The sequence below is a fragment of the Symphodus melops genome (genome assembly GCF_947650265.1).
Source record: "Symphodus melops genome assembly, chromosome: 1".
Classification (NCBI taxonomy): Eukaryota; Metazoa; Chordata; class Actinopteri; order Labriformes; family Labridae; genus Symphodus; species Symphodus melops.
Window position 1 is genome coordinate 8183168 of NC_136691.1, and position 27209 is coordinate 8210376.

Here is a 27209-nt window from a genome sequence, read left to right on the forward strand (position 1 = left end):
TTATATATAACAAACTGACATTTTCTGCTGGTTTCCCTGCTCTTTACGAGGATTTCATCATGGCAGATAAAACAGTCAGTGGGGAATTATTGGGTATAGTGATTGAAGTAGAATTTTAAATGATGGATGGAGGGTGTCTTTCACATAATACTACTTGTCTAGTAAAGATTTAATTACTAAAAATCAAAAGACTTTTAAAGGCAGGGTTTTTTTTTTCTTTTGGTCTGACTAAAATCTTTGGCCTACAGTGCAGTAAAGCAGCACAAACACATGAAATGATGAAATGAATAATTACCTCCTTGTTCTATCAAATCATCAAACCCCATGGGTCTGTCTGCGATCTGAGGGCACAGTGACTGCAGTTTCAAGAAAACAATGAGCTTCTCTCTCCCCCGCTGACTCTCTGACTCTGATGCTGATGGCAATGCTGCCGGTGTGTGTATATGTGTGTGAGTGTGTGTGTTGTTGCTCTGTAGCTGGCAGCTGCAGCCCAGTGATGCATGGTGAATAACAGGTCAGTGCTAATCTCATTAGGGCTAATCAGATGTATATGATATGTATAAACATTGGAGCTCCACACTGTACACAAGGGGCCACAGTACACATCCTTCGCCAGATTGGTAGAAGAATGTGTGTGTTTGTGTTTTCAGGAACTCTGGAAAAAGAATGACTGATTGCGAAGAGGTGAGACGAGAAAGAGAGATACAGACAGGGTACAACATTATCGGAGGAATTATGGAATTATGCACAGGTGGAGAGCTGGTGTGAATACCGATGCAGTAAAGAGGAGTATTTTTGTGTAAACACATATACACACAGCAGGTAGATCACTGGATCCTGCAGTTCGCCTGTTCTAAATGAGGAAACTGCATGCAACTACGACAAATGAGGCATACCTCTGGGAAGCTTCCACGCTGAGGTTTGTCACTATGTCTGATTGCGTTCCCGTTTTTTTTTTTTTTTGTAGTCTACACACATCATCCTAATTAGTTCCTGCAACTGTGCTTATATTTTTACGTTTGTCACATATCTTGTTTATAAAACATGGGCAGGCAGAGATTAACTGGGACATCAAGTGGGTTAAACATAATATGTAAAGTGGAGAAAAGGCCAATACATCAAGTATCGAATGGTATCAGGACTCCTACAAAACAAAACCGACATAAGCCCAGCACACTTTATAAAAGGAGGCCAATGTGTATGTTCATTTAATATTACTTTGGCACCTTCATACACCATTACACAAAGTATAGTAGAACATACACATTGGCCTTTGACACCGAGTAAGATGATGATTTTATATGTTTTATGTATTTTATTTATTTTACAGCATACCATGAGTCATGTTTTTATGTCTTTTAAATTATTGTGTATAATGCCTTTTTAACTTTTTGTTAATTTATTGTACAGCACTTTGGTCAGCTGTGGTTGTTGTGCTTAAATGCTTAATTAAATAAAGTTGGATTGGATTGGATAGTATAGTCAACTATATATTACAAAACGTGTAGCTCATTCAAAGAGGTACAAAAGCTCCAGCAAGAATTGCAGTATGAAGATCAACTTCATATCATGCTGTTACAACAACCTATTTATACATGGGTAAAGTAGGCTATTTGTATCAATCAAGTATCGAATCCCGCCTTGTGTCAGTTTTGTTGACCTCTTAAGTTCCGTTTCCACCAAGCAGTCTGGGTTGGTTCAGTATGGTACCCTTTAATGGGCAATTCCACCATCAAAGTTCAGGAATGCTACCAAAATAAAGGATTCATAATGTCCTACTTTTTGGTACCCTTCTCTTGGGGTGCCAAGGGAACCGATCCAGGCCTAAATGGTTCCTTTTATTTATTGTGTTCCATTCTTCTTGATGAACTTAGATTAATAGCGGGCTTATCTCCACATGGCTTACACTCTGCTTATCAAATAAGGCTGCAGTTGCTGTTGAAAGCACGCACGATCGAGGTTTACCCTACCAAACTAAAGCAAACTGTACTGAATCAAACCGGACTGCTTGGTGGAAATGGGCCTTTATTGTAGAGGACAGATCCTGTTTGTCATCTGGAGGAGAAGGAAATTGAAAGTAACCAAACCAGCTTTTTGGCTCCCTAATAAAACCCTTACCGTTCATTTTAACCAGCACAAGCAACCTGGCGGTGTGTTTACAGAAAGAACCCACCACTTTAAGTACTTTTATTGCGGCAAAAAGGATTGTGCGTTTCAAATGTGGGTGTTTCAGCAAGAAAGAGAGACAGAGAAAGACATGGCAACAAAGGTTTTGGGCTTCTTGTTTGAAACCCTTTCCACTCTCCGGCTGTGAGTGTCCCCAGGGGATTCAGATTGGTTTCACTTAAAGCACTTAAAACAGCCCACAGGACCTGAGCTCGGCTCAGATATAAATATCAAGATCGCTTTTGGATTGTTTTAAAATTGAATGCAATCTGCCAAAGCCGTGAGCCATCATTTCACGTTTTTTTCTTTCCCTCCCCCCCCTCCTTTTCCTTGATCTCTCCGTCTTCCACTTGATGCCAGCCTCTTTTTGTTTCCATCACAAAGGGATTTTGAGAAACAGTTCTGATCCAAAGGCAAGTAGGAAAGAGATCTCTGCCATGCAAATCATTTGAGCCTCGACAATATTTGATTTGTTGCAGCAATCTACAGTTAAAGATGGGGGGAATTATTTCCTAGATTGGTTGTAAAGTCAAAGAAGAAGCAGATAGATATAAATCACTCTAACGAAGAGGCTGATGGGAGTAGTTTGGCCTTAGAGTGCAGACGCAGCAGCTTTCACAACAGTGTTTATACTATAAAACGTATAGTAAATGAATATATCTATCTAATGTTTTTCAAGATGAACAAAACCTTAACACTGCTGCTGATAGAACTCTACTCATTACAAAGTCCAGGATATACTGCCCACATATGGAGCACTACTTGAGTACCTTTTCAGCTTTCAGTCATGCGTCCAGCTAAGGCTAAAGTAGCACTGTTAGCTTTTTGTACTCAGCCATAATTAAGTATGAATAAAGTGAAACAAAAATAAACTTCCAAGCAGAACTTTCAACTTAAGCTGTCAATTTTTTGTTTCCACGCAACTTTTCAAGATGAATGTATTTATTGCACTTTGTTGGTCGATGCCCTGCGTGTTGCAGTTTGACCCTGATGAATAAAGAGTTTTTCAGAGAGAAGAGTGGGAATGGGATATTCATTGATTATGGGAGGAAAAGAGTTGGGTTGTCAGAGGAAAGATTAAAGGTCAAACTTGGAAATTAGAATTAAACTAAAAACAGCGGAAGGCAGCACGGCAGATTTCATTTGAATTGCATGATTTCCAACGAGTCACAGTGAAACTCCGAAATCTCCTCCAAAGTGAATTTGTTGAATAAATGAATTCAAAATGTATCATGAACTTTTGAGGCAGATATTCAGTGGGCTGAGACTGAATGTGATTCTTCGAACTTCTACACAATCGGACTGGATTGCTTTTGAGAACATGTCTGTGGAAATAAAAATAAATAAAATAAGGCTCCTTTCAATCCTGTCGTTCTGGATAGTTGGTTACAGAATAATTGCATGATTGGATGTGATGAACTCGCCCTTCAGTGGAGAAAATAGTGTTTGGATATTGGCATTGTTCAGAACTCCTCCCTGCTATTCAAGAAATAGATTAAACTCTTTGCCTAATCAGCTTTGGCCATGAATGCCACAACACTTGTACACACAAACACACACACACACACACACACACACACACACACACTCATGCCCTGCTTGCACTGAGGAAGCAGATACGGCACAGGCTGTCCTCTTTCTCAGGGACGCAGTGTGGATGAAAGAGAGCAGCGATGGCTCTCCCATCCTCTGATCTGCAGATGCCTTTGACATCAGCAGTCACCGACTCCAAAAGAACAGGAGGACGAGCAAAAACTGACAGCCTGCCCACAACATAAACTCCCTCCCCTCTTTTCTCTCTTCACTTTTCTGTTTTCTAGCTTTCAGAAGTAAGAATTATTTCTGTAATTGACCTGCCAACATGAGTTTCTGTTTGAGTCATTGTACATATAGGATGCTCTGTTCTTTTTCTCTCACATGGACGGCACGCATGGCAGGGACGCTCCTCTGCGCCTAAAGAGACGACATACGGAGCAGAACAGCAGCTCATTGGTCTAATGCTGAGCGCCCAAGTCCAGTTCATTCGCCCTGACAGCCGGCACATCCACAAAGACCTTATATCTGCACGTACTTTCTGCTCTCAGATTCATTTTTCATACTACCCTGGCATGCAGGTTGGTCATCCAGGACTTGTCAAATAAGATCACCACAGTGTGTTTCACCATGGAAAGAGGATGCGAGCCAAGCCGTTATGCGTTGACCTGGGTGAATGTGTATAGGCGCAAACTGTGAGGAGAGAGAGGAAGTGTTGTGTGAAGATAAATCTCAGTGTGTCAGTGTGAGAGAGAAAAAATCAGCTGAGCTTTTACTCCCTTTGATGACTTATTTCTGGGGTTATATGCACGGCTACCGCTCAGGCAGTTTCTTCATGTGTCCCAGTTATGCTTTGTGCTGCACTTATCATGTTACGCTAAGTCTCCCAGTTCAAGTCGTCCCATCTGCACCAGCGCCTGTTTTGCATCCTGCTTTCTTGTGAGCAGGCACACCCATCAGGAGCCATTAGTCTTCCCAGTGACAGGCTCGGCCTTCCACTGAGAGACTCTCCCTGACGGAGCTTTCTCATTCCCTCAGACACTGCTTGGGGTATTTTTACTAACAGGCTGAGACACTGTGCCATTTGTGCGGGGCGTTTACCGCCTGGAGTTCCTCCTAATTTATGTCCCCCGACTGAAGCTAGTCACCCAAGACTACTCGCACTTTCTTTACCCTCCTCTGCAGGTGAACAAATGGGCCGTTGAAACACCGCTCATGTGGACATTAAGTATTGGCAGGTGTTGTAAAAATGTCTCACAATATTACCCCTTTTTCCGTGTTTGCAGACGGACGCAGCGCTGATGTACGACGCCGTGCACGTGGTGGCGGTGGCAGTGCAGCAGTCACAGCAGATCACCGTCAGCTCCCTGCAGTGTAACCGACACAAGCCGTGGCGCTTCGGGGGACGTTTCATCAACCTCATCAAAGAGGTACAAGGCCATCGATGTTATCAATGTGGGCAAGGCGGTGACCTTTGAGCTTCGGAATCTGCTGAACAGTGTAGATTGAGTTTGAATCGATCACAGATTGGGAGTGAACCACTGTGCTGCTCTCTGTTAATCTGGTCGCATCTCTTTTGTGCTGTGATCTTCGTTTTGATACTAATCTTAACATGTGTTCAAATGTGTATTTTTTTTTTTTTTTTAACACCGAACACTCGAGAACCACCACGACAAAGTAATCACTGTAATATTCAAAGTAAATACATGTTTTTTGCGATGTTTCATTTCCTTTCTCCCACTGTTCCTGCATGCATATCTCCACCCATGTGGATATCAAAGCCTCCGTGCGTCTTCGTCAGGGTCAGCTGTTTGCTTTGTTCTACAAAGGTCTTTCATTCTGTGGATGGTATCATTGCAGGTAATTTTCAGAATGAGCCCATTGTAGTAGTTGGCGCTCTCCCCCCCACCTGCGTCCGCTATCACTCTCCGTGCCCGTCTGTTCCTCCAGCAGCTTTGAAGTGAAACTTCAAGCACAATGAAGCACATGCATAATGAACTCTTACCTGTCAAACCTGCTTCTCTCCCCGCTGCTTTATTGTTTCTTGTTATGTTGTCAAGATAGACAGCAAGGGGGGAGCCGGGCGGAATTCGTAATTGGGAGCGAAAAAGTTTTATGGTTAGCTGAGGGCTTGGTATTTTTTGAGAAAGACAATACCTTAAGGTTAATGGACTGACAAAATCAGGAGTGGAGGAGTGGCATCAGTTTCTTATGCTATGTGCTTCTGTCTGCAGGCGCACTGGGATGGTTTGACTGGACGCGTTCTCTTCAATAAGACCAACGGACTGAGGACAGATTTTGACCTCGACGTCATCAGTCTGAAAGAAGAGGGGTTGGAAAAGGTGCGTCTTTAATTACCTCTTTAAGTTTGAGTCTTCAAGAATAAGGAAGTGCTTGTGTGGATGCGTAGATAAAAGGGTGATTGACACTAAAATGTTTCAACAGATTGGAACGTGGGATCCTCCCAGCGGCCTGAATATGTCGGACACTCACAAAAGCAAGACATCCAACATCACAGACTCACTGGCTAACAAATCGCTGCGTGTGTCCACCATACTGGTAGCCATATTAACTGACTAAACAGTCAACACATACAAACAGAAAATGCTTACAACAAATCAGACACTTAACTTAAACAACTGTTACTCCTCTTTCCGTACAGGAGGAGCCATATGTGATGTTCAAAAAGTCGGACAAGCCCTTGTTTGGGAACGACCGCTTTGAGGGTTACTGTATCGACTTGCTGAGGGAGCTCTCAGGCATCTTAGGTTTTCGTTATGAGGTGCGACTGGTGGAGGACGGGAGATACGGAGCCCTGGACGAGAGCACGGGTCAATGGAACGGCATGGTGCGGGAACTCATGGATCATGTGAGTATACCCATCACCAGGACTGCTTATGGTGGGATGCAGAAAAAAACACGAGGTGTCATACGTCTGTAAAAGCAGTGAAGCAAACATTCTCCAAGGTGCAGTATTGTTCAACTGACCCTTGTGGCCAAACGGAGATGTTGTATTGCACAGTTATGGAGGCTTTTTTTAATGACAAGACGTTGTTTAAAACTCAAACGTTTGCTGTATTAAGTTGAGAAGACAGAGATGTTGACACTCAAATTACAGTACGTGTCTTCGTTTCACCACATCTCGTAAGTTCTCGTTCGAAGCAGAATAAAATATTTTTTAAAAAACAGATCAGAATTGAAAAGAGCCGGAAAAAACGGACTGACAACAAACATACTTCTTCGTGTTGGGTATTAAAAACGTCTAATCTCTCTTTCAGGTGGGACATGTTGTCACAGGCGTTAATCTAGTCATAGAAATTGTTGTCACCTTTGACGCTACATGTAGTGAAGGATGAAGGTTCAGACATTTAACGTGTCATTTCCAGAAAAAAAAAACACTCAGACTGCTGTCTGCGACGCTCGCTGAACAAATGTGCCCTCTGCTCTAATCTCTCCTCCGTCACAGCTCCTCTTTTCTGCACACACATCCAGCAAAACTGCCTGTCCGCCAAAATCAGATGTTAATTGAATTGCTTGTCTTTTTATTGCTGGTCTGAAACACCTGCCCCTCTCCACATCCATTATGTCATTACAGAAAGCAGACCTGGCGGTAGCTCCTCTGGCTATCACCTACGTCAGAGAGAAGGTCATCGACTTCTCCAAACCATTCATGACGCTCGGGATAAGTATCCTGTACCGCAAGCCCAACGGCACCAACCCCGGGGTCTTCTCCTTCCTCAACCCCCTCTCGCCCGATATCTGGATGTATATTCTGCTGGCTTGCTTGGGTGTCAGTTGTGTGCTGTTTGTCATAGCCAGGTAACATGTCAAACCTCCCATTGCCCTCCCTTATTCCTCACTTCACTCCTTCCTTCCTACCTTCCTGCCTTTCCTCTTTGCCAGCTTTCACCGAAATGCAGCAGTTTCTCCCCCCAGGGCTGATTCATTCAGAGAAAATGATCAAGCTGTGAAGCGGGTTGAAAGCACTCCTGAAAGAGGCATTCAGTTCTTCTTTATCCTAAGACGTTTTCAGTGGTGTAGATACATCTTAAAACAAAAGATAAGATAAGATAAACACATTCAACTTGAACCAATGTTTTGCTTGTTTTTTAATCTATAACACTACGGTTAATCTTTTTCCAAAGAATACCTGAGCTTTTGAATTCTTGATTTTCGTCATAGTTATCTTAAAAAACATCTGAACGTGTTTGCTGATCTGAAAAGATTTAGTTTACAATTAAATAGCAAAACAACCACGCTCGGATTTCAGAGCTGCCTGCAAGCCCTTAAATGAATGCTTTGTAAATCAATCCAGAATCTAAACCTCATTATTTTGCTTTTATAAAGCAGCTTTGTTGAAAAGAATGAAAAAAAAAAAAAAGTCATAATAATTTAAACTTTATTCATCCCACAAGGGGAAATTTAATGGACATGAACACACACAGGCCAAAATAGACACTTGTGCACAAACACGATCCCGGTGACGTGCATTAATGAAGAGGCCTCAGAGTGAGAGGGCTGCCCACAGCCAGAACTTCAGAGCAGTTTGGTGCCTTGCTGAAGGGAACCTCGGCAGAATGTGGACTAGCAACCCTCCAGCTACCAAACTAATTCCCGGACTTGGTCCGTGACTTGAACTGGGGACCCTCCGGTTCTAAACCCAAGTCCCTACAGACTGAGCTACTGGCACCTCAAAAAACTCAAAAAAAATATTGTTCCTTTGATTGTATCCTCCTCTACTTCAGATTAGGCGAGCTAAAATAAGGACAAACACTGGTATCAAGTAAAAAATAGTGCTGTAAAAAAACAGTTGATTCACCACATTATTTCTGGCATTTTTGCACAAGCATCAGCAACTGTAAAACCAACAACCCCGTATATCCTTTAATCAGCTGTAAGAAATGTACAAGTGCAATGCTGACATTGTACGAGAACAGTTCTTACAAATACCCCTCTAAAAGCCCCTCGATGCATGACCAATGCAGAAAGATGTGTGTTAACCCCAGGGCTCCTCTTCCTCTTCCTCTGCAATTCCTGAGAGGTTTTGGGTTTAATGCACAGCTCATCAAATGTTACCGGCAAAATGATCACAGCCGAGAAAAAGCAGCAACTGTCACCTAAGTAAGTCCAGAATATGCAAATGTTACCCCTTTTTCTTTCCATGGTTGGTTGGGGTAAGTGATTAGCATGCATTATCTGGCTATTCCTTTTGTTGTAATGAAATGACCTCAGTGCTTTTATTAAATTACAATGCTCTTGTCTGAGTGCATGCATTGAACCCTTCGTCTTGCACACCGTGGCAATAAATAGTGCTCATGATCCAAAATACTCAAAAGTTTAAAACCTAAAGTCCAGTGTTTTCCACACTTGGCTGAGCCGGTTCTCTCATAATTGTGGTATTGATTTCACGGCAACTGATTCAGTGGACAATCCACTACATGGAGAGTATATTATTTCCTTTTAATCCCCCTGCAAATAGAGTGAGAGGAGTGCGCTTATGAACTCCCAGTTTTGCACAATAAAACACTAAACACCTTAATCTCAATGGGGATTCATGTCTTTGAAGAACATCCCACAGACGCACTTCCTTTTTTTCCTCATCTCATTTCAAGCTCCAGAAAAATACATTTTCTTTTTTTTTCTTTTTTTTTTCCAGCTCTGGATGTGGTAGCATTGATTCCTCACTATATTAAAAAAAAAAAAAAAAAAAAAAAAAATTCTCACAGATCGCACACTGTTTTCCAATGCGGACAATGCTCTCCTGTAATTAAAATAGAAAATTGATTAAAATTGTTTGAATTGCATTATATTGTGTTTACATCTAATTACAGGCAGCTGCAAGTTCTGGACATCCAAGATTTTAGCAATCTCCAGAAACAGAGAAGAAAGGCAGCAGATCTACTATGTTGGCCTGAGTAATTGAAGCCAACAGACAGTTAATGGAGGGAGCGTGTCGCGTTTTTGTGGCTGGTGAAGGACAGAAGGACAGAAAAGGATCGTTTTAGAATTCAACGTGCAGTTCGACATGTCCCTCAAGCTCGGCATGAGGAGGTGACCTTACGTCCACGTGTTGCACATCCTCTTTTTTTTTTTTGTTTTCCTGGTAATCGGTGTGCAGAACACGACCCGCAGGAATACAGGCCGGCTGCAGCCAAAGGTCGCACAGAGGATCCTCATCTACAGAAGAAACATGTAGACGCTCGGAGGGACAAACACAATCCAATCAAGAGTGCGTCGTATAGATTTTACACAGATTTACACGACCTCACCTACGGCACATATCCAATGACACCCACATACTGCCTCAGGCTGAGGCTCGACATTATCCCGACAACATAAATAAAACATCAGAGAAAATATTTGATTGAGCCAATGCAAATACAAAAGGAGCTACTGCAGACTAATGCACACCCACACAGCTATAGAGGCACATGCGCAGACCTCCCTGCGCCAGAGGCTTCATACACACAGGCATTAAAACCGCACACACACACGAGTGCACAAACACATGACGGAATTCATTCGGCATACAGCTCCTCCACAAGGCCGTTGTGCCGTTTCAGTTGCCTGTTGTGGTTTCAAGGAGACCCAGCTCATTGTCATTCCAGCAAATCAGGCGTCCTGATGGAGTTGACAGGAAGAATTATAGTGTGTCATCACAACCATTTCCAGGCAGGTCGGATGATTCTCAGAGGGTGGAATATTGCTGTAAAGGAAGAGCAATAAGGCAAAATGTTGCAGCGTGCTCGTGAAATAGAGACTTGTTAATTGCGCGGCAAAGACGGATTAAATCACATCTGTACGGAGATCTACGACGCTCAAAATGCCTTTCTGTAACATTTGGTTTGGGGTTGTAAAATGGCGTTCTGTGTCGTTTAACCAGAAACACCGTCTGTAGATGTCCCTGCGCGTCTCTAAACTGCGACACATTTCCATGCAGTCTGAACCTTTAAGATAAATATAACCCACGGGCTGATTAGCATTCACCGCGCTGGGGGAAACAGAGCTCCCTTAACGCCTCACCTGATGGAGCCCCGCAACTCTGCATAAACATCGTTCCCCCTATCTCCCACTTTAGCACAAACTCAATCACTTCCCCCGATGCTTACCGCTAACCCAATCACCTTGCGCTAATGCCATGCCACTTTTGCTTAGGATTATAAATGAGAAGTGTCCACAAGCGACCTGAGGACAGTGACAACCGGCCGAGCAGCAGAGGATGGAAAAAGAGGGGCGGTTCAGAGGGGAAGAAGGGCAATCTGTGGATTACAATGAAGTGCAGGATGGGGAGAGGTGATGGAAGTGTTTGGGAAAGAGAAATGGGGAGCTAGCGTTTGGAAAGAGAGTTAGCTTTTGGTGAGCCGGAAGGAAGGGGAAAAAAAGAAAGAAATGAATCTCTTGTCAGGGGTCGGAGGAGGATATGGCACCCACAGAGGAACAGTGATTGCAGTCTCTCAGGGAATCACATAACAGCTCCTGAGTCAGTGAATACAAATGAGCTCCAAAGATCATCACGCTCTGGGACATTATCGCCTGTGACAGTGTTATTCCAGCCTATTGATCTGTCCTCACAATAAACTGATGGCATTTAAATATGCCAATAAGTTGATCTGTGCGAAAGCCGGGGATGATTTGCTTTGCAGGACCTCGGACCCTGAGGCCACAACACAGGACTCCTACACATTTCCATCCTCTTTATGTTTTCAAATGTACCTTTTTATGTGCCGTTTAATCTCGTCTTTTTGGTTTTGCGCTAACATATCTGTCTCTGTGCTCTCTCCTTTTACAGGTTTAGCCCGTACGAGTGGTACAACCCGCATCCATGCAACCCCGACTCGGATGTAGTGGAAAACAATTTTACGCTGCTCAATAGTTTCTGGTTTGGAGTTGGGGCTCTCATGCAGCAAGGTAGTTGCCTCCGCCTGTGGCTGCTGTTGCTCTGCGGAGCTGGAGCTCTCTATATCCCACTGTCTCTCAGGGTTGGGTTGTTTCATTCAGGCCAGCGGCAATGGAGAGAGATCTCTGGGGGTCTTCTGCCAGAAAGGAGAACTTTGAGTAAATGTGCATGTAATGGGTTTTTAATTTCATCTACTGAGCTCACAGTAACACAGCGTTAACCTATATGTGTATAGGAGAGAGACCGATTTTACAGCACACAGTAAAATCCAAATATTCTTTAAACCTGGAAGTAGAGATAAAAAAAATAAGAACGAAAGAAATGCTTTTGTTCGAGAGCAGCTCACAATGCAAAGTAGAGTTTTTTCACATTTTATAGTCTATATAAATAGTCTCTGTAATAGTAATACCCAGTGTTCTCTCCGCTTGTCCCTGGCCAATCAGCACCTGGAGATCAGTGGGGTGTGGAGTCAGGATGTGAGGTTACCTTGGGTACATGACTCTCTGGCCCAAACAGCCTGTCACTTCTCCACTCTGTTCTGAATGCTCGATACTAAATGTCTCTGATTTAATATGAATCAATACCTTTTCTGACGAGATACTTTAAAAAGTGTTTTTTTTTTTTTTAACTCAAGTGTCATTTAAAGCTGAGACGGGATCAGTTCTCTTGTTTGAAATCCAACAATCATCTCGTTTTTGAGCGCTCTCTCAAGTGACTCCTGCTTAAGACGAGTGGCACATCTGTCTGAGCTGAAAAGTTCAAGAGAGTTCTGAAAGCGTGTTATTTTAGGACTCGTTTTGTCTTGTTCGAATAAACGTTAACAATCTTAGAGAAGATTACATAGTAGCAAGGGCTTGCTGAGATGAATATATTTATCAGTGTAACACCTCCCTCACACCAGGCTCAGAGCTCATGCCCAAGGCCCTGTCGACTCGGATAGTGGGCGGTATCTGGTGGTTTTTCACCCTCATCATCATCTCCTCGTATACGGCCAACCTGGCCGCCTTCCTCACTGTGGAGAGGATGGAGTCGCCCATCGACTCAGCCGACGACCTGGCCAAGCAAACTAAGATCCTGTATGGGGTTGTGGAGGACGGGGCAACCATGACTTTCTTTAAGGTAGTTTAGTGCACCCAGATATTATAAGGAATGAGGACGTTTGTTTGTTTTTTTTTATCTTCTTTGTTAGACTTCAAATTTCAGTCCTAGTAGATGTGGGGACCCCTGTAGTCACTGATAGTAACAGAAACTTTGTTTAAATCTTTTTATTTAACACTATTTAAGAAGCTCCTTCTGGGCTGAATACAATAAAATGTTTTGCCAGGGGAGAATGATATATCTTAAATGTTCATACTGAACATGGTTCAAGGTGTTAAATTAGTGAATGGGGATTGTAAAGGATGGACTAAGGAGAAAGTCGTTTGTTACTCAAATACATTTATTAAACTGATGAAATAGATGAAATACAAATGAACAATCAAGAATAGTGCAAAAAAGAAAACACTTTCTAAAACCATAATATTAAGTTAACATTATTTATTGCTTATATCGCAGAAAACCAAAATCTCCACCTATGACAAGATGTGGGAGTTCATGAACAGCAGGAGACAGTCTGTGATGGTGAAGAACATCGAGGAGGGCATCCAGCGCGTTCTCACCTCCGACTACGCCTTCCTTATGGAGTCCACCACTATTGAGTTTGTCACCCAGAGAAACTGCAACCTCACACAGATCGGAGGCCTCATAGACTCCAAAGCGTACGGAGTGGGAACACCTATGGGTAAACAACATCACATTTCTCTTGTTTTGTTTTTTTTAAACAACCTCTGTGCTGCCTGCAGTGTTGGTAAAAAGAAAAAAACATTTGAAAAGCTTTCAGCTCAGGGAGCGATACTGCAGATACTATGTGACAGATTAAGGTATATAGTTTGGATGATGGATAAGCTCTGGGAATGGAAGGGTTGACCTTTATTGATGGGGCCAAGGGTATAATGGTTCAACAGCGTGAGGTGTAAAAGGTTTAGCTTAATGAAAAGCGAATGGCTTGCGGTTGAATTTATGGAGAAGGTTAAAATGTGCCCAAGCTGTAGCCTTTAGTGTGTGTGTGTGTGCGTGTGCGTGTGTGTGTGTTGGGGGGGGTTGTTGTTGTTGTTTTTTTACTTGAATGATTTTCTTACAGGATTATTTACAGAGTAGAGCTAGGTTAACTGACACGCACAAACACTTTTAATGGTGTGTTTTAGCCTACTTTGGAGTCTCAGAAGGCGTAAGACTGTGAGCACAAAGCAATCACCCCAGAGTCCATTCAGTGCTATTCCCTATGAGTTCTTGACACAGCGTGAACTGTTTCTGACCATGAAACCGCAACAACAAAGCACTCGAGAAAGTATGAAACAAGCAACCAGAACTTTTGTGAACTTTTTTTTTTGAGACGCTCATGACAAACAAAATGTAACAGAGGGAGCTACAACATTAAAAAGCTCAGGATGAGCAAATAATAACATCACTTTGAAGATTTTCCACTTTAAAAGCCTGGCTGAAAGGAAGGAGGAGCGACGTTTGACACATTCATTTAGCAGAAATCAAGTACATCCTCTGAAGTGTAGTGTAGTGAGTGAGAAGCTAGAGTCCTGTCTGCTGTGTTGTTGTCGGAGCTGTGTATACATCATGTTTACGTTCCCTTGTGCATCAAACCTGTTTAAGTAAAGGATTAGAGAATCATTTATTTGCTGCTTTTCTGAATGTCACGTAGGCGTTTTTAGATTACCGTCATTCCGTGTCAATTAATAAGCAATGTGAAATTACAAGCTAACTCAAGAGTGCTAACACAACGATGCAGCTTGAGATTAAAAAAGTCACACTTTCTTTTACTACATTTCTACATTAACAATCATCCAGCGACTTTTGAGATCAATTGCCACAACAAAACAAATTTGGCAAATCAAATTTATTCATATATATATATATATATATATATATATATATATATATATATATATATATATTCAGTGATTAAGCAATTTTTGGTTTGACAGCTTGCGAGGTAAGAAGCCAAAATAACTAAACGTTAATATGCTATGAAAAAAATCCATGAGCATTCAAATCTGAAGGCAGTCCTCAGTTTTTGGACATTTTATTTGTGACATGTAAGAAGGGTGAATAAACCTGCAGCTAACACCGCGAACGTTCAGCAAAACTTGGCGATTGTTCCGCCCCGAATGTCACAGAGGTGAAAGCGCTTATGACGAGGCCACAGAGGGCACTGCAACCATCTGTAATCGCCACATCCATCATCAGTGATATGAAGCCCATCAAAATATGGACGATTCATTCTGGCCATCCACATCTGGACGCAGCTCCTGCTGATGAGTATGAGGCAGTTATAGATCTGCAGGGATCCCGTGATTGCCACAGCTGTAACAAAGCAGAGGCGATGCAGTGAAATATAGTCCCTCTGTGGCTCCCTAAGTGCACGAGTTCCTCTGCTGATGCCCTTGAGATGGACACACAGACCCAGAGTGTATTTCAAGTCTATTTCCATCCCTGCGGTGATGGAGTGCATCAAATATATGACTGCGAAATAGATCTCGGATCACTTTGATTCAGTGATGAAGTGGTGGAGTATCCTAACACATAAAAAGAACGATTAAAAAATGTCCCCTTTCAAAGTCATTACTGCCCACTTACTAATTTCAGCCTCTAATTCTGATGTTCACTGCTCAATATTTCAGAAATAAAGCGGATCACACACACCAAAATCTTTCTGTGATAGTGGAGGTCTTGATGGTTGATTGCTTCATTAATTCAAAGTGATCAGTCTGTTTTCATTGCAGAAGACCTCTCTGAGGAGTAGGAGCATTTTATTAGCTCAGAAGGAGGGCTTCTCCTTGTTTCCTTATCCCCGAAAACCTTGACGAGCGATAGAAGGTGACTTCATTCAAGAAGACTTACTCACATGATTTAATCATATAACAAATGTTAAGGTACGTTCATCATTTCATTCTGTGCTACATGAATCTCCTCTCAGACACAAATCTGTCAGCCCTATTGTTATTGCTCTATGTTTTCCAAATGAAGATCTTTGCACGCAAATCTGTGCTAAAAACTGAAAAGACAACAATTTTAATTCTTCGATGCAATCATGCCTTTCGTGTAAAAATAGCAGAGAACATTTCAAGCTTCAAGGGATTATGCACATTTTTTTTGCTTTTAATTATTTTAATTTGATTTTCATAGCTTTGAGGTTTGTATGACTGGTCAGACTTAATGAGCGTTTAGGTCATTCTGACATTTATCACTTTTTTTTTTTTTTGATACACCTAATAAAGAAAACTGCCAATCACTTTGTCACGAAGACAAACAGCAGATACCTCTTTACTGAAAACAGTCAGTACCAATCTTATACAAGATAGAAAATAGACCAGCTCGAGAAGTGAAATGGTTGGAACAAATATTTGATGAGTTATTAAAACAAAAAACAGATTTGTCCACCTGTATACTCAAACACTGTTGCAGGGCTATACCATGTCAGAGTAATATTGGAGGGCATTATAAGACATTTAGCTGAAGTAAAAGCTCTGAATATCTTTTCTCCACTTCCGATGAAGTCTTTATTCTCCATGTTAAAATCAGATCTGTAACTTTTCCCCCTGCTCAGCAGCTCATTCCCTGTAGGGCTGTTACAGTGATAAACCAGATCAAACTGCATAAGTCCTAACCTTTTACTGCTTGTCAGGGTTTTTTTTTTTTTTTTTTGCACGTCCTGTTCCCCAAAAACGGAAATGCGTCATTTTAAGCTATCGACTTAAACAGAAGATCACATTAATACTCGAGTCCAGACAGGACAGGAATGATGGATGTCCTCTGGTGTTGAACATCTGTCAGGTAGTTGTGTATGCGCAGTGTGTCAAGCACAGCATTTTACCATCCGCCAGGCTCCGCTCTCCATATCCTCCTCTCTGAGGACCCATCCTATTAGCATTTATCCAAGGACTGCTTTGTTAGGCTATCATTAATCATTTGAAATATGAGGGGAGCCGGAATCAGGGGACTTGCATACTTGATAGATCTCTCACCCTCAAATGCAGCAAGCATATGCTTTTTTACATGCACGCAGCACAGGCATGTATACATCTGCTGTTCATGCACAGACGAAAAGGATGTAAGTATGTACTCGTTTTTTCTCAAAGAAAAGTACTCGTCACGTACTGAATACACCCACAAAAGCACACAACTGTTTATGATCAAAGAAGCAAACAGTGAAGTGCTCCTCACAAAATATTTCGGGGGCACTTTGTGTAATTTTCAGGTTTTATATTAATGTCCCCTTTGTCAGTCTAAATACATAGAGACATAGAGATGAAAGGATGATGGATGGCAGAGGATAAATGATAGATGAGACAGAGAGGAAATCAACTAAAGGGGCTGACAGGCAAAACTGTATGAGAGACACAGACAAAGTGATGCTACCTGGGGCCATGTTTTGTTGATCCCCCCTCAGAGTTTTAGCACAAAATGTTCCGACATGTTCATAAAATGATTTCTGCCACGTTTGAATCTGAAAAACTTTGCATTCTACTCCTGTTTCATCCCTTTTTTAAGTCACTCTGAATGAGCAAATGAGCCAAAATGCCTTCAATGGAAAGCAGGCTTCAGAATGCATTGGCTCTTTAATCACATAAATACACTAACAGGTTTTTAAAGCAGTTCATAAATGAAACATGAATGCTCACTGTGAGTATTAATCTTCCTTGGCCTGGTTTGGACACAGTGTACGCGCCGTCCTCATGTTGTGTCGCACACGCTGTGGACGGGGAGAAGAACACGACCCCAGTCTGCTGCTCTGAAACGATTACTCCTCCTTTGATCACGCTGTGCCTTAATGCCTCGTTGCTGATTCTGGTGCCACCCCAGTTTCTAAAGCTGGGCCGTCTAACTTATGACATTGAAAATGTATAAAACACACACACACAAAAAAAGAGCAGCCACATCTCTAAAACACAACATCTCTATATCCAATCACAGATGTAATACACACCCCACTGGGCTACCATGTTTTCTGTTATACCATTTACCACTACGTTGGAGTCGGTCCCTTTGAATAATATTGCCATTTAAATGTATACACACACCTAACTCAAATAAACACATGAAATGTATTTACTGCGTTGATCTGTTTTAATCACACAATTTATGTTGTTTGAAATCTGTCTGGATTTGGGTCCTTTTACAAAATATGATATTAAAACACATCAAAACATAACAGAGAGTGTAACCCTCTCTCAGATACACACATACAGTTTGATCCTAAACACATTTTTAATGTAGACTTCCATCTTCCCCTGTTTTTGTGTTTATAAAACACATTTAATTTGTACCACAAAATGTCAAAAAGGGTGTGATTTTTTCAAAACAAACATCATCTCCCAACTAAATTATATGGTCTGGATTTGGGTCATTTTTACTCATCATGCCATGAAATGCGTGAATAACAAACTAGACAAAGCAACGCTATTACATACACACACTGGGAGCCCATATTTACCTGTTCATACGGATCATTTACCAATTTCCTCATCCCTCTGGGCTCTTCTGTTCCTACAGCTTTTCCCATCACTTGTAACATATTAGCGTTTTCACGAACACAAATAGCAGCTAATTTGTCAAAACTCACAGCTGCTCTATGAGCATTTGGGTCTTTCCTCCTTGTCGTTCTATTAAATGCATTTCCGACAAACTAAAAAGAGCATCTCCATCTTATGCGCACAGTAATGTTCACATGTTTTGAACACCCCTCTGGGTTGTTTTTAGGTTTCTTTCGCACATTATATGGCGCATGAAAGTGTCTTCACACACCAGCTAATTCATGAGAACCAACAGCAGCTCCACACACAAAGCCGAGCCTTTTGTTGCCAACTCCCTGTACACTTTAATTCACACGCTGCTGAGAGGAGTGAGAATTTAGGAATTAGTCTGTGAATATAGGGATTAGTGGGATTTGAACACTTACAAAAAAAAAAAACCTCCCTCTCAGCAGCCAACATTAACATGACACGTTTTATGATCACATGATAGCCAGAGCCAGAGCGTGTTTCATACACCCACCAATATAGGTTATGTATACAGCATACCCATTCCACAACGACTTAGCAAGGCGTAATCAGATTTTTTTTTTATTTCTGGCTATTATCCCTGTTCACTCGTATCCTGTTGTGTTTGTTCTCCCTGCAGGCTCTCCGTACAGAGACAAGATCACAATAGCCATTCTACAGCTGCAGGAGGAAGGGAAGCTGCACATGATGAAGGAAAAGTGGTGGAGAGGGAACGGCTGCCCCGAGGAGGAGAGCAAAGAGGCCAGCGCTCTGGGGGTGCAGAACATCGGCGGCATCTTCATCGTGCTGGCTGCAGGACTGGTGCTGTCAGTGTTTGTGGCGGTGGGGGAGGTCCTGTACAAGTCCAAACAGAACGCCCAGCTAGAGAAGGTACGAGTGTTGTTCACATGTTTATGTCCTGGTGTCAATTTCAATTTAGAGCGGCAAACACGCTTCAAACCAAACTAAAAACTGATTAATGCTAAATAGTTAATAAAATACAACATAAGCAATATATTACTAATTTATGTATGTGTTATTACTCTATGGGTTTGTTGGGTATTTACTAGCTCTTGATCTGTGGTTGTGCATTTAGCAATAAGGGGTTTAAAAAGAAAATAAATAAGCTCCCCCTTAAACAATCCCCACAAAGCAGAGTGCACGTGCTGTTCATTGCTGTAATTGTTGTTTGTGACTGTGCTGGCTGTGAAAAAGATGCCCTCAGCTGAAGCTAATATGAGTAAGCCGAAACTAATTTAATTTCTTATAATTCAAGATATTTAATTCATACTCTTGGACAGTGTTTCCTTGCTGAGCTACAGTGGAGGGATCATAAGAATTGTTCCCAAATGTCTGTGTTCTGTAGATAATGCACTTCATTCGTCCAGCTCAGAATGCTAAAAACCTCACATGGTCTATTCCCAGTTGAAACATGTTCTGCCTGGTAGAAAAAATCTGTGTCTATGGCAACGCCTCTTCAGAGGATGATGTTTTTATCAGTTTAACTTGTATGAAGGCCAGAGATTTTGCGTAATTGGGAGTGTGGTCAGTGACAAGTTTTAAGATTGTGTTCATGCACATTTCCAACTAAATTACTAACTTGTTGTGAAGTGTATGTATTAAATGGGCAGTGAGGGAAAAATACAGTTTCATTGTATCTACATGTAGTTTTTAACTGATGTTGGTGTCTTGATTGTTAACATCTTGGGTGTTTGTTGTATGTTTGACATTTTGGCAGCCTGTGCAAAACAGTTAAGATGGTTAATAAGTAAAATGCCAGCTAATGACTTGTGCACAGACTTTTATTTGCACAGGTTTTTAGTTTTTACTTTGATAGATTTACATTTGCGCTCCTTTGAGTCCGTCCACTCACACAAATATGAGATTTTCTGGCCCGGGAAAAACAACATGGTGACCGAAAATGAGCCAAACTCAAACCACAGGATGACATCACAGCAAGTATGAGCAATAGGAAGGATTCAGTCATCCATGAATGTACATAGATGTACATAGTTACTTGGAAAAAATGTAAATATTTATTAACATCATCTGAGTTTTGTCTGAAATGTAGATCTGTACAGTATATCGCAGCACCCCCCCCCCCCCCCCCCCTTTTCTATCTGCACTCTATTTTAGGACTGAGTGCACATGATTCATCACACAGCATGGCGTGTGTATTTCAGTGCACTTTAACTTGTACATAGATTTTTTTCAGATCAGATCAAGTTTCTTTAGATAGCCTCTTTTAAATTATTTACATCTGCAGAATTAGCACAGCGCCGCGGCGTGTTACTTCATTACAATGATTATTAGTTTGTGGGTAATTTTTTACACCGCCTGCATATGTTTGAGAGCACACATCTTAGCTATCATTAATCAAGCGCTGCAAGGCTGGGTCACAATATTCAGATCATTTGCAAATGCCACAGTCTCTAGGCTGCCAAGGTGCTAGTAATTTACATGCTGACAACAAGCCTCTCCTTCTCTATTTTCTTCCCCTGCCAACCTCCACCACCCCTCACATCCACCCCTCCCCCCCCCAGCCCCCATTCATCTCCTCGTCTTCTCCATCCCTCTAATCCATATCCCCACTTATTGTTTTTCACTTTCTTTCTCTTTCTCTCGCAGCCCTCCTGCCCCTTTTCTTTGTCTGTAATCACTCATCTCTCCCAGTGTACAAAATATCTCATTCATACGGCAGAAAAACAAATGCAAATACGCAGCGAAAAAAAACAAAAACACCTGGTGCATGAGCCACCTACGGATATCCATCTCTCACACACACACACACGCACACACACACACACACACACGCACGCACACACACGCGGACAGAGAGAAGAAATAATAGCTTGGTACTTTAGTGCTCTCCCTCCACTCTTACATCCTCTCTCCTCCTACACCCTCTAAGAATGAGAATTACATTTTGCATAATCACAAAGTGGATGTATGGGAATTCGTCTTGGCAACATCAGTGCTCCAGCATATTGACATTTTATAGGATTTCACAGCACATACATAATGCAGGCACAACAGAGGCACCTATAATGGAAGTTATATAACACACGTCACTGTTTGAGTGTGATTGATGTTTTAAAAGAAAGTACCATGCCAATATTTTTGGATTGAATCTGCTGAGGAGTGGATATTCTGTCCTTTATTGAATATCTTTACATTTTCTGTTTTGCGCATCAATCATTGCCAGCGTTGAATGATTCTCTTTGATCTCAGCAGAAGGCTTTGAAACAGCAGTCAGACCACTGTGTGACTGTAAAGCTGTAAAAGAAAAGAAAATCTAGAGCACATCAGACCTTAAATGGAAGATTTTTTTTCCGACAAAAAAAAGTTTGTTTGAAAGCTGGACCTTGTTTGGTCTCACAAATCTTGAAACACATAATAATAAGTCATTGTGAAGACTTAGTTTCAGCTTGCTGATGATCCCATCATTATCAGACACATTGAATTTTACTCACAGGTTGTTGTTTTTTTTTTTACATGACGTCGGGTGAACTCATCATGAAGAAGTGCTACATGGCCTGTAAAAACACTGCTGTTAAAAGTGTCATGTGGCTCCGAAGTAGACATCAAATAAAAACGATCTTTTATAACCTTAAATGATTTTCCAATGAAACAGAAGCGTTACCGCAGGTTTGGAGTGAGAGACCAGGGACAAGAGAAAGGTCGACACTTCTACACCTGCTGATCGCATCACAATCAGAGAAAACTGACCAATTAAAAATCAAATAAGCTGTCATGGGCAGAATCAAAACAGTTGTTGTATGACTTCGACAAGCAAGAGGAGTTCAAACACCAACATGGAAGATTATAAGAACTGTCTTAAGTACATGTGAACGAATGGCCCCTCTTAATAAGGAAAGTGTGACTATAATATTCAGGCTCAACAAGTGTCTCAAGTTTAGTACCGAAAAACTGAAATCCCAAGGTTGATGCCATAAAGAAAAGTTTATATTAAGACCTGTATCAACAGGTGGTGAGTAAAAATGAACCTAAATATAAGTAGTAGGTCACTTCAAAAGATAATATAGGCAATATTTAAAAATTTTAAATGAGATTAAAAAAACAATTAGAAGATTTGTAATAGAATATAAAAATGTGCAGTCGAGGAGCTGTGCAGGTATGTTGAAGATTTTCAGTCTGAAACAGTGTGCGGTGTAAACAGAGACATACTGTAGATTCAGCCTTCACATGACTGTGATGTTCTCTGACTGTGGAGCTGATGAGAGTCTGTGTTATGTGGGGGGAGGGGGACATTATTGATGAGGCTGACAGCAGAGGGGAAGAAACTGTTCCTGTGGCGAGAGGTTTTGGTCCTGATAGGCTGCAGCCTCTTACCAGGGGGGGGGGGGGGGGGGGGGGGGGCCTCGAACAGTTCATGTCTGGGGTGAGAGGGGTCGGCCACAATCTTACCTGCACGCCTCAGGGTCCTAAAGTAGTACAGATTTCAGAGAGATGGCAGGTTGCAGCCAATCACTGTGCAGAGCGGGTGACACTGCAGTGTAAACCAGACTGTGACGGAGGAGGAGAGGATGGACTCGATGGAGTCGTCTACAAAAAGAGGTTTCACACTCACACACTGTTGAAAACACAGATATAGTCTCTGTGACGTGGCCCATCAGTTTCTGTAGTGCACTTTTGAAGCTCATTGATGGCCGTTGCCATGGGTGACCCTAGTAACAGGCAAAGAGGGGTGCAGCTGAGAAGGGCCTTAAGCCTCCTGACACCACAGCTACTGTCAGCCCGCTCGCAGCCACATCACTCACAACCCTAATCATGCCTAACTCATGTTCTTCAAAATAGAAAAAATCACCATCTATCCACACTGTGCCATGAAGGACATGAAGTATTCACACCAACCTGATGTGGACGCTCAAGACTGTAGAAAACAAAATACAAATAACATTTAGAAGAATATTTGAACGTATAAAAAGAACCCAAGCAGAAACCCATGTACGGTTTATACTGTTTAAATAGACGTCTGTAATTCATGATTGAATTGTTTTAACATATTGACAATTTATGTCTCAAACTGTGTCATCATATTTTTGGTTTGGTTTTGAGCTGTTTGTATTGTTTTCATGTTCAATGCAGGTAATCTTTTGATGTCCTCATACTTTTGGCCTTCTCATGTTCGATGACAGTGACACAGAGATGATATTCGAAGAAAGGAGAAACAATACATCTTACATTAAATAAAGTTTCAACAGTGACTCCGGTCTGCATTGTTGGGAGTTCTTTGCCAACAGCACAGTGCCGTCGGTAACTCGTCTTCTTTCCTGTTCTCTTCCACAGCGATCATTCTGCAGCGCCATGATGGACGAGCTGCGTGTCTCTCTGAAGTGCCAACGCCGCCTCAAACAGAAGCCTCAGCCACCCGTCATTGTCAAGACGGAGGAGGTCATTAACATGCACACATTCAACGACAGGAGACTCCCAGGAAAGGAAACCATGGCATGAACACTGGGGAAACCCCTGAGAAAAGCGCGCCCTCAATTTAAACCGCTGAGGGGCGGCGGGGTTCGAATCAATGCTGACTTAACGGCAGACTGAGGTTAGCATTCCAAACAGGATTCTTTTGAACCCACTCGCTTATGTAGACAGATGTTTCCTGTGGAAATATAGATACCTGAGCAGTGTCACCTCACTGTGACGTTCACTACTAGAAGGAAGCCGGGAAGGAAGGAAGGACTCAAAAGTGTGTTCATTGAAAAGAGAGAATAAAGCAGGATTGGGGACAAAACATAAATGTAGTCCATACTAGAAGTGGACTTAAACACACGTAACACACACGTATGCACACATACACACACAGACATGTGACACCTTTGCAGACGGGGAAACTCTTATTGTGGCAGTAACACCTGATGTAGTTTTTTCTGTTGATGTCAATGCCCTTTTGTCTTACCTCCATGTGTGTGTGACCCCCATCTGCCCCCCCCCCCTCCCCCCTTCCCTTCAGTGGCTTGAGTTTCTTTCAAATGATTTATAAATGATAATCTCACACCATGAAAGGGAACGGTAGTCAGTGCCAAATGGTATACTATGAACTGATGTATAAAGTGATGTTTAGTTTGAAATCATCTCTGCTGACCTTGTCAAACGCTCATCATTTTCTTCTGTAACGCCTTTCTCGTGCCAAAGTTCTGCCATTGCTGAGAACTTTCTACCAGGCCTGTAAACTGTCAAAGTCCTTATTCATGTCCGCTCTCATACGCTGTCGGCAGTTTTCACTCTGTATCGGTTGTTGTTTAAAATGCAGGATTTCTACAAAAATGTTTGTTTTTGTACAAGAACAAGACGTTTTGTAGTACTTTGTATCATGGTAGCCCCCTCCTGTGGACAAAATATGTAGCAGATACCAACTCAGCCCTCAAACTCTGTCATGCGTTGGCGATCGGGCTTCAAACTCTGCTGTGTAGGGATCATTTCGCTCATCATTCAGAGATTCGGTCTTTTGTGTGTGGGTATCGTGGGGCCAGCTGTGCGTGCTATCTAAGGACAATGTGATGGGGGTATTTTTTTGGGGGGTAGATAAGGTCAAAGAAACTGTAAACAATTTAGCGGTGCTCATTGAAGGAAAGGTAGTGACTCATTCTTAAAACTGGAACAGTCCTTTCAGCAAAGTCATTCTGACAACAAGTAGCCATGATGAGTCACTATGATAGACGTAGTAAAGCGAGGAAATGTTGCTTTGTTGAAGATAAACATAGCTGAAGGTTCCAGGGAACAGTGTAGGCTTTGACTAGTATGAAGTCCTGAGGTTTTATCTAAAAACATAATAAAAAATAAAAAAAAAGCATCTGCACTTGAAGAAGTCCAGCATGGCTCAATGAAAATTATGAAACAAGTTCCCTGGGTACAAGATGTGTCTGCAAGCTCATTTATTTAATGATTTGCCTGATACATGTGCTATCTCACACTCCAGACAGATTTCCACCTGATTCATGTCAACCAATAACAAACCATTGTCTGTTCTGAGAGGGGTTGTTAAGGTATTTTCGTAAACGACAAAGAAGGCTCCCACCAATGTTGAAGGTTCTGAAAATATTCAATTATCAAATCAGAGTTAAATTGTTTCTAATCTTACATTACAATTGACCAGCTTGTGTTTTAAAATTTAAAAAAAATATATATAAATATATATATTTTTGCCAAATATCCCATGTAGGGAGGTATAGTCCTCCAAGCATGCGGCTGGGTTCAAGGCCGACTTGCAGCTCCTTTCCCACGTGTCATTCCTCTCTCTCTCTCTCTCTCTCTCTCTCTCTCTCTCTCTCTCTTGATTTCTACTCTATCCATTGTATGATCTAATTTACAGACAAAACTGATTCTTAAATCAAAGTATGCCAAACGTCCTCACATTATGTTGAATTGAAAGCTAAATCATTAAAATGTTGGACCCAGCTACCTAGCCTAGAAGCATTTGTTCTTTTACTGTGATTAGTTGTAGCATCCAAAAAGGCTTTTTTGTCTGCATTTTGCTACGACATTGGAAATTCAGCAGAACGGCTCGAGAGTCATTTGCATTAATGAAATCTGTAATACTAGGCTGGAATAAAGTAAATTCACATTGAACACTAGTTGAAACAATCCTACAATGATGATAGATTCTGTTTATTATTGGAACGTAATAACAGAAAAAGGAAGACGTTTGATTGGAACTATTACTAAGCTGTGAAGAGGAATCAACACAACTTTTTGTGATGGCTGCTTTGGAATTTAAAATAAAAATGTGTCTTTATGGCAAATTCAATTTGCTCAGTTTTAATAGCTATCTTCATCTTGTCATTGTTAAATTGTTAGCCAACATGGAGGAGAGCATGTTAAAGTTCACTCCCACCAATCCAACTGAGAAACTCCGGCTGTTGAGTAGAATCATGAATTGTAATTAAGAGCTCCTTGACAGCTACAAAGTTTGAACATTGCTTTCTAAACTTTTGTTCCAAGGGTTGGAAACTCATTTCAAACCTCAATGGTGGGCGACTTGTGAATGTATGTGAAGAGTTCAGATGCAGTACGTGAGACTGATCAGCAGTTATGAGACTCTTAATGTATGCTAGCATCATAAGTGTCTCACCTTCGTTCGTACGCCAGGTGCTTCACTCGTGTTTCCTCAAGTGGACTTGAACATTTATCCACTAATTGTCTCCAGATGTCTTCTTCATCATGAATCAACACAATCACATTTGGCCCCACGACACTTTATCTCTGTTTATGTTAAATGACAAGCAAACTTGGTAGGTAACATCTTCACTTCCCCTGACACAAAAAAACCCAATCATCTTTGAACTTGTTGATCGTGGGAATTCAGAGATAACAAACACCCACACAACGGCTAAAGCTAGTGAGGACATGTTGTATACAAATGGAAAGTTAATGACTCATTTGAGACGACCACATTATTATAATTGACAGGGAAGAAGACATAATCCTGAAACTCATTGGCCTTCTACCAATGCTGCTTGTCATTTCCTCGCATCTGTATCTCGTGGTGCCAGCTGAAGTGATTGAATACCTGGAAACATTTCTTTGAAACGCCTCCAAAGGATTTGCTGTCCTGTCGGAAAACAAATATGAGCTCATGGAATTCAACATTGATGCAAGGTTTTACAAATAATGTCATTAAAAATGTCATAATTGTAATTCTTTGACTGGATATTATTTAGCAACTTTTTCATCTTTTGGTACCTAATGAATTCAAAACGGCATGCATTATGAGAATTCAGCATGATCCCATCAAGCATAATGATGAGCATTATGCCTTGCAATTTCCTGAAATGTCAGCCTCTTCTAATTGATTAACCGCCCAAAGACTTGATTTGTGTTATCAAAAGAAATGCATTAGGTAATTGCTAAATTGCTAATCAAATCAACATTGCAAGCTTGTTGAGCAGCATTTTTTTCTGACTGACCTGCTCAGTATCCACCTGGCTGTGTGCCGGTTTGTGTATGGTTTTCTTTGACCACAGATTTTCGAAACTGCCCCACTGAGAACACAAAATCCA

General features: G+C 41.6%; 1 protein-coding gene across 2 annotated transcripts in view; it reads left to right on the top strand.

Moving 5' to 3' along the window:
* Positions 1-26688, top strand: part of LOC306819957 (glutamate receptor ionotropic, kainate 2-like) — a 68304-nt gene extending 41616 nt beyond the window's left edge. For both annotated transcript variants that reach the window (XM_079337583.1, XM_079337584.1), the window contains exons 7-16: positions 4986-5129; positions 5934-6041; positions 6145-6258; positions 6362-6568; positions 7295-7518; positions 11489-11607; positions 12498-12715; positions 13151-13376; positions 18827-19077; positions 23497-26688. In XM_079337583.1, the coding sequence (XP_079193709.1) occupies positions 4986-5129; positions 5934-6041; positions 6145-6258; positions 6362-6568; positions 7295-7518; positions 11489-11607; positions 12498-12715; positions 13151-13376; positions 18827-19077; positions 23497-23661 (1776 nt within the window). In that variant the 3' untranslated portion in view covers positions 23662-26688. The remainder of the gene's footprint in view (positions 1-4985; positions 5130-5933; positions 6042-6144; positions 6259-6361; positions 6569-7294; positions 7519-11488; positions 11608-12497; positions 12716-13150; positions 13377-18826; positions 19078-23496) is intronic.
* The last annotated feature ends 521 nt before the right edge of the window (positions 26689-27209 follow it).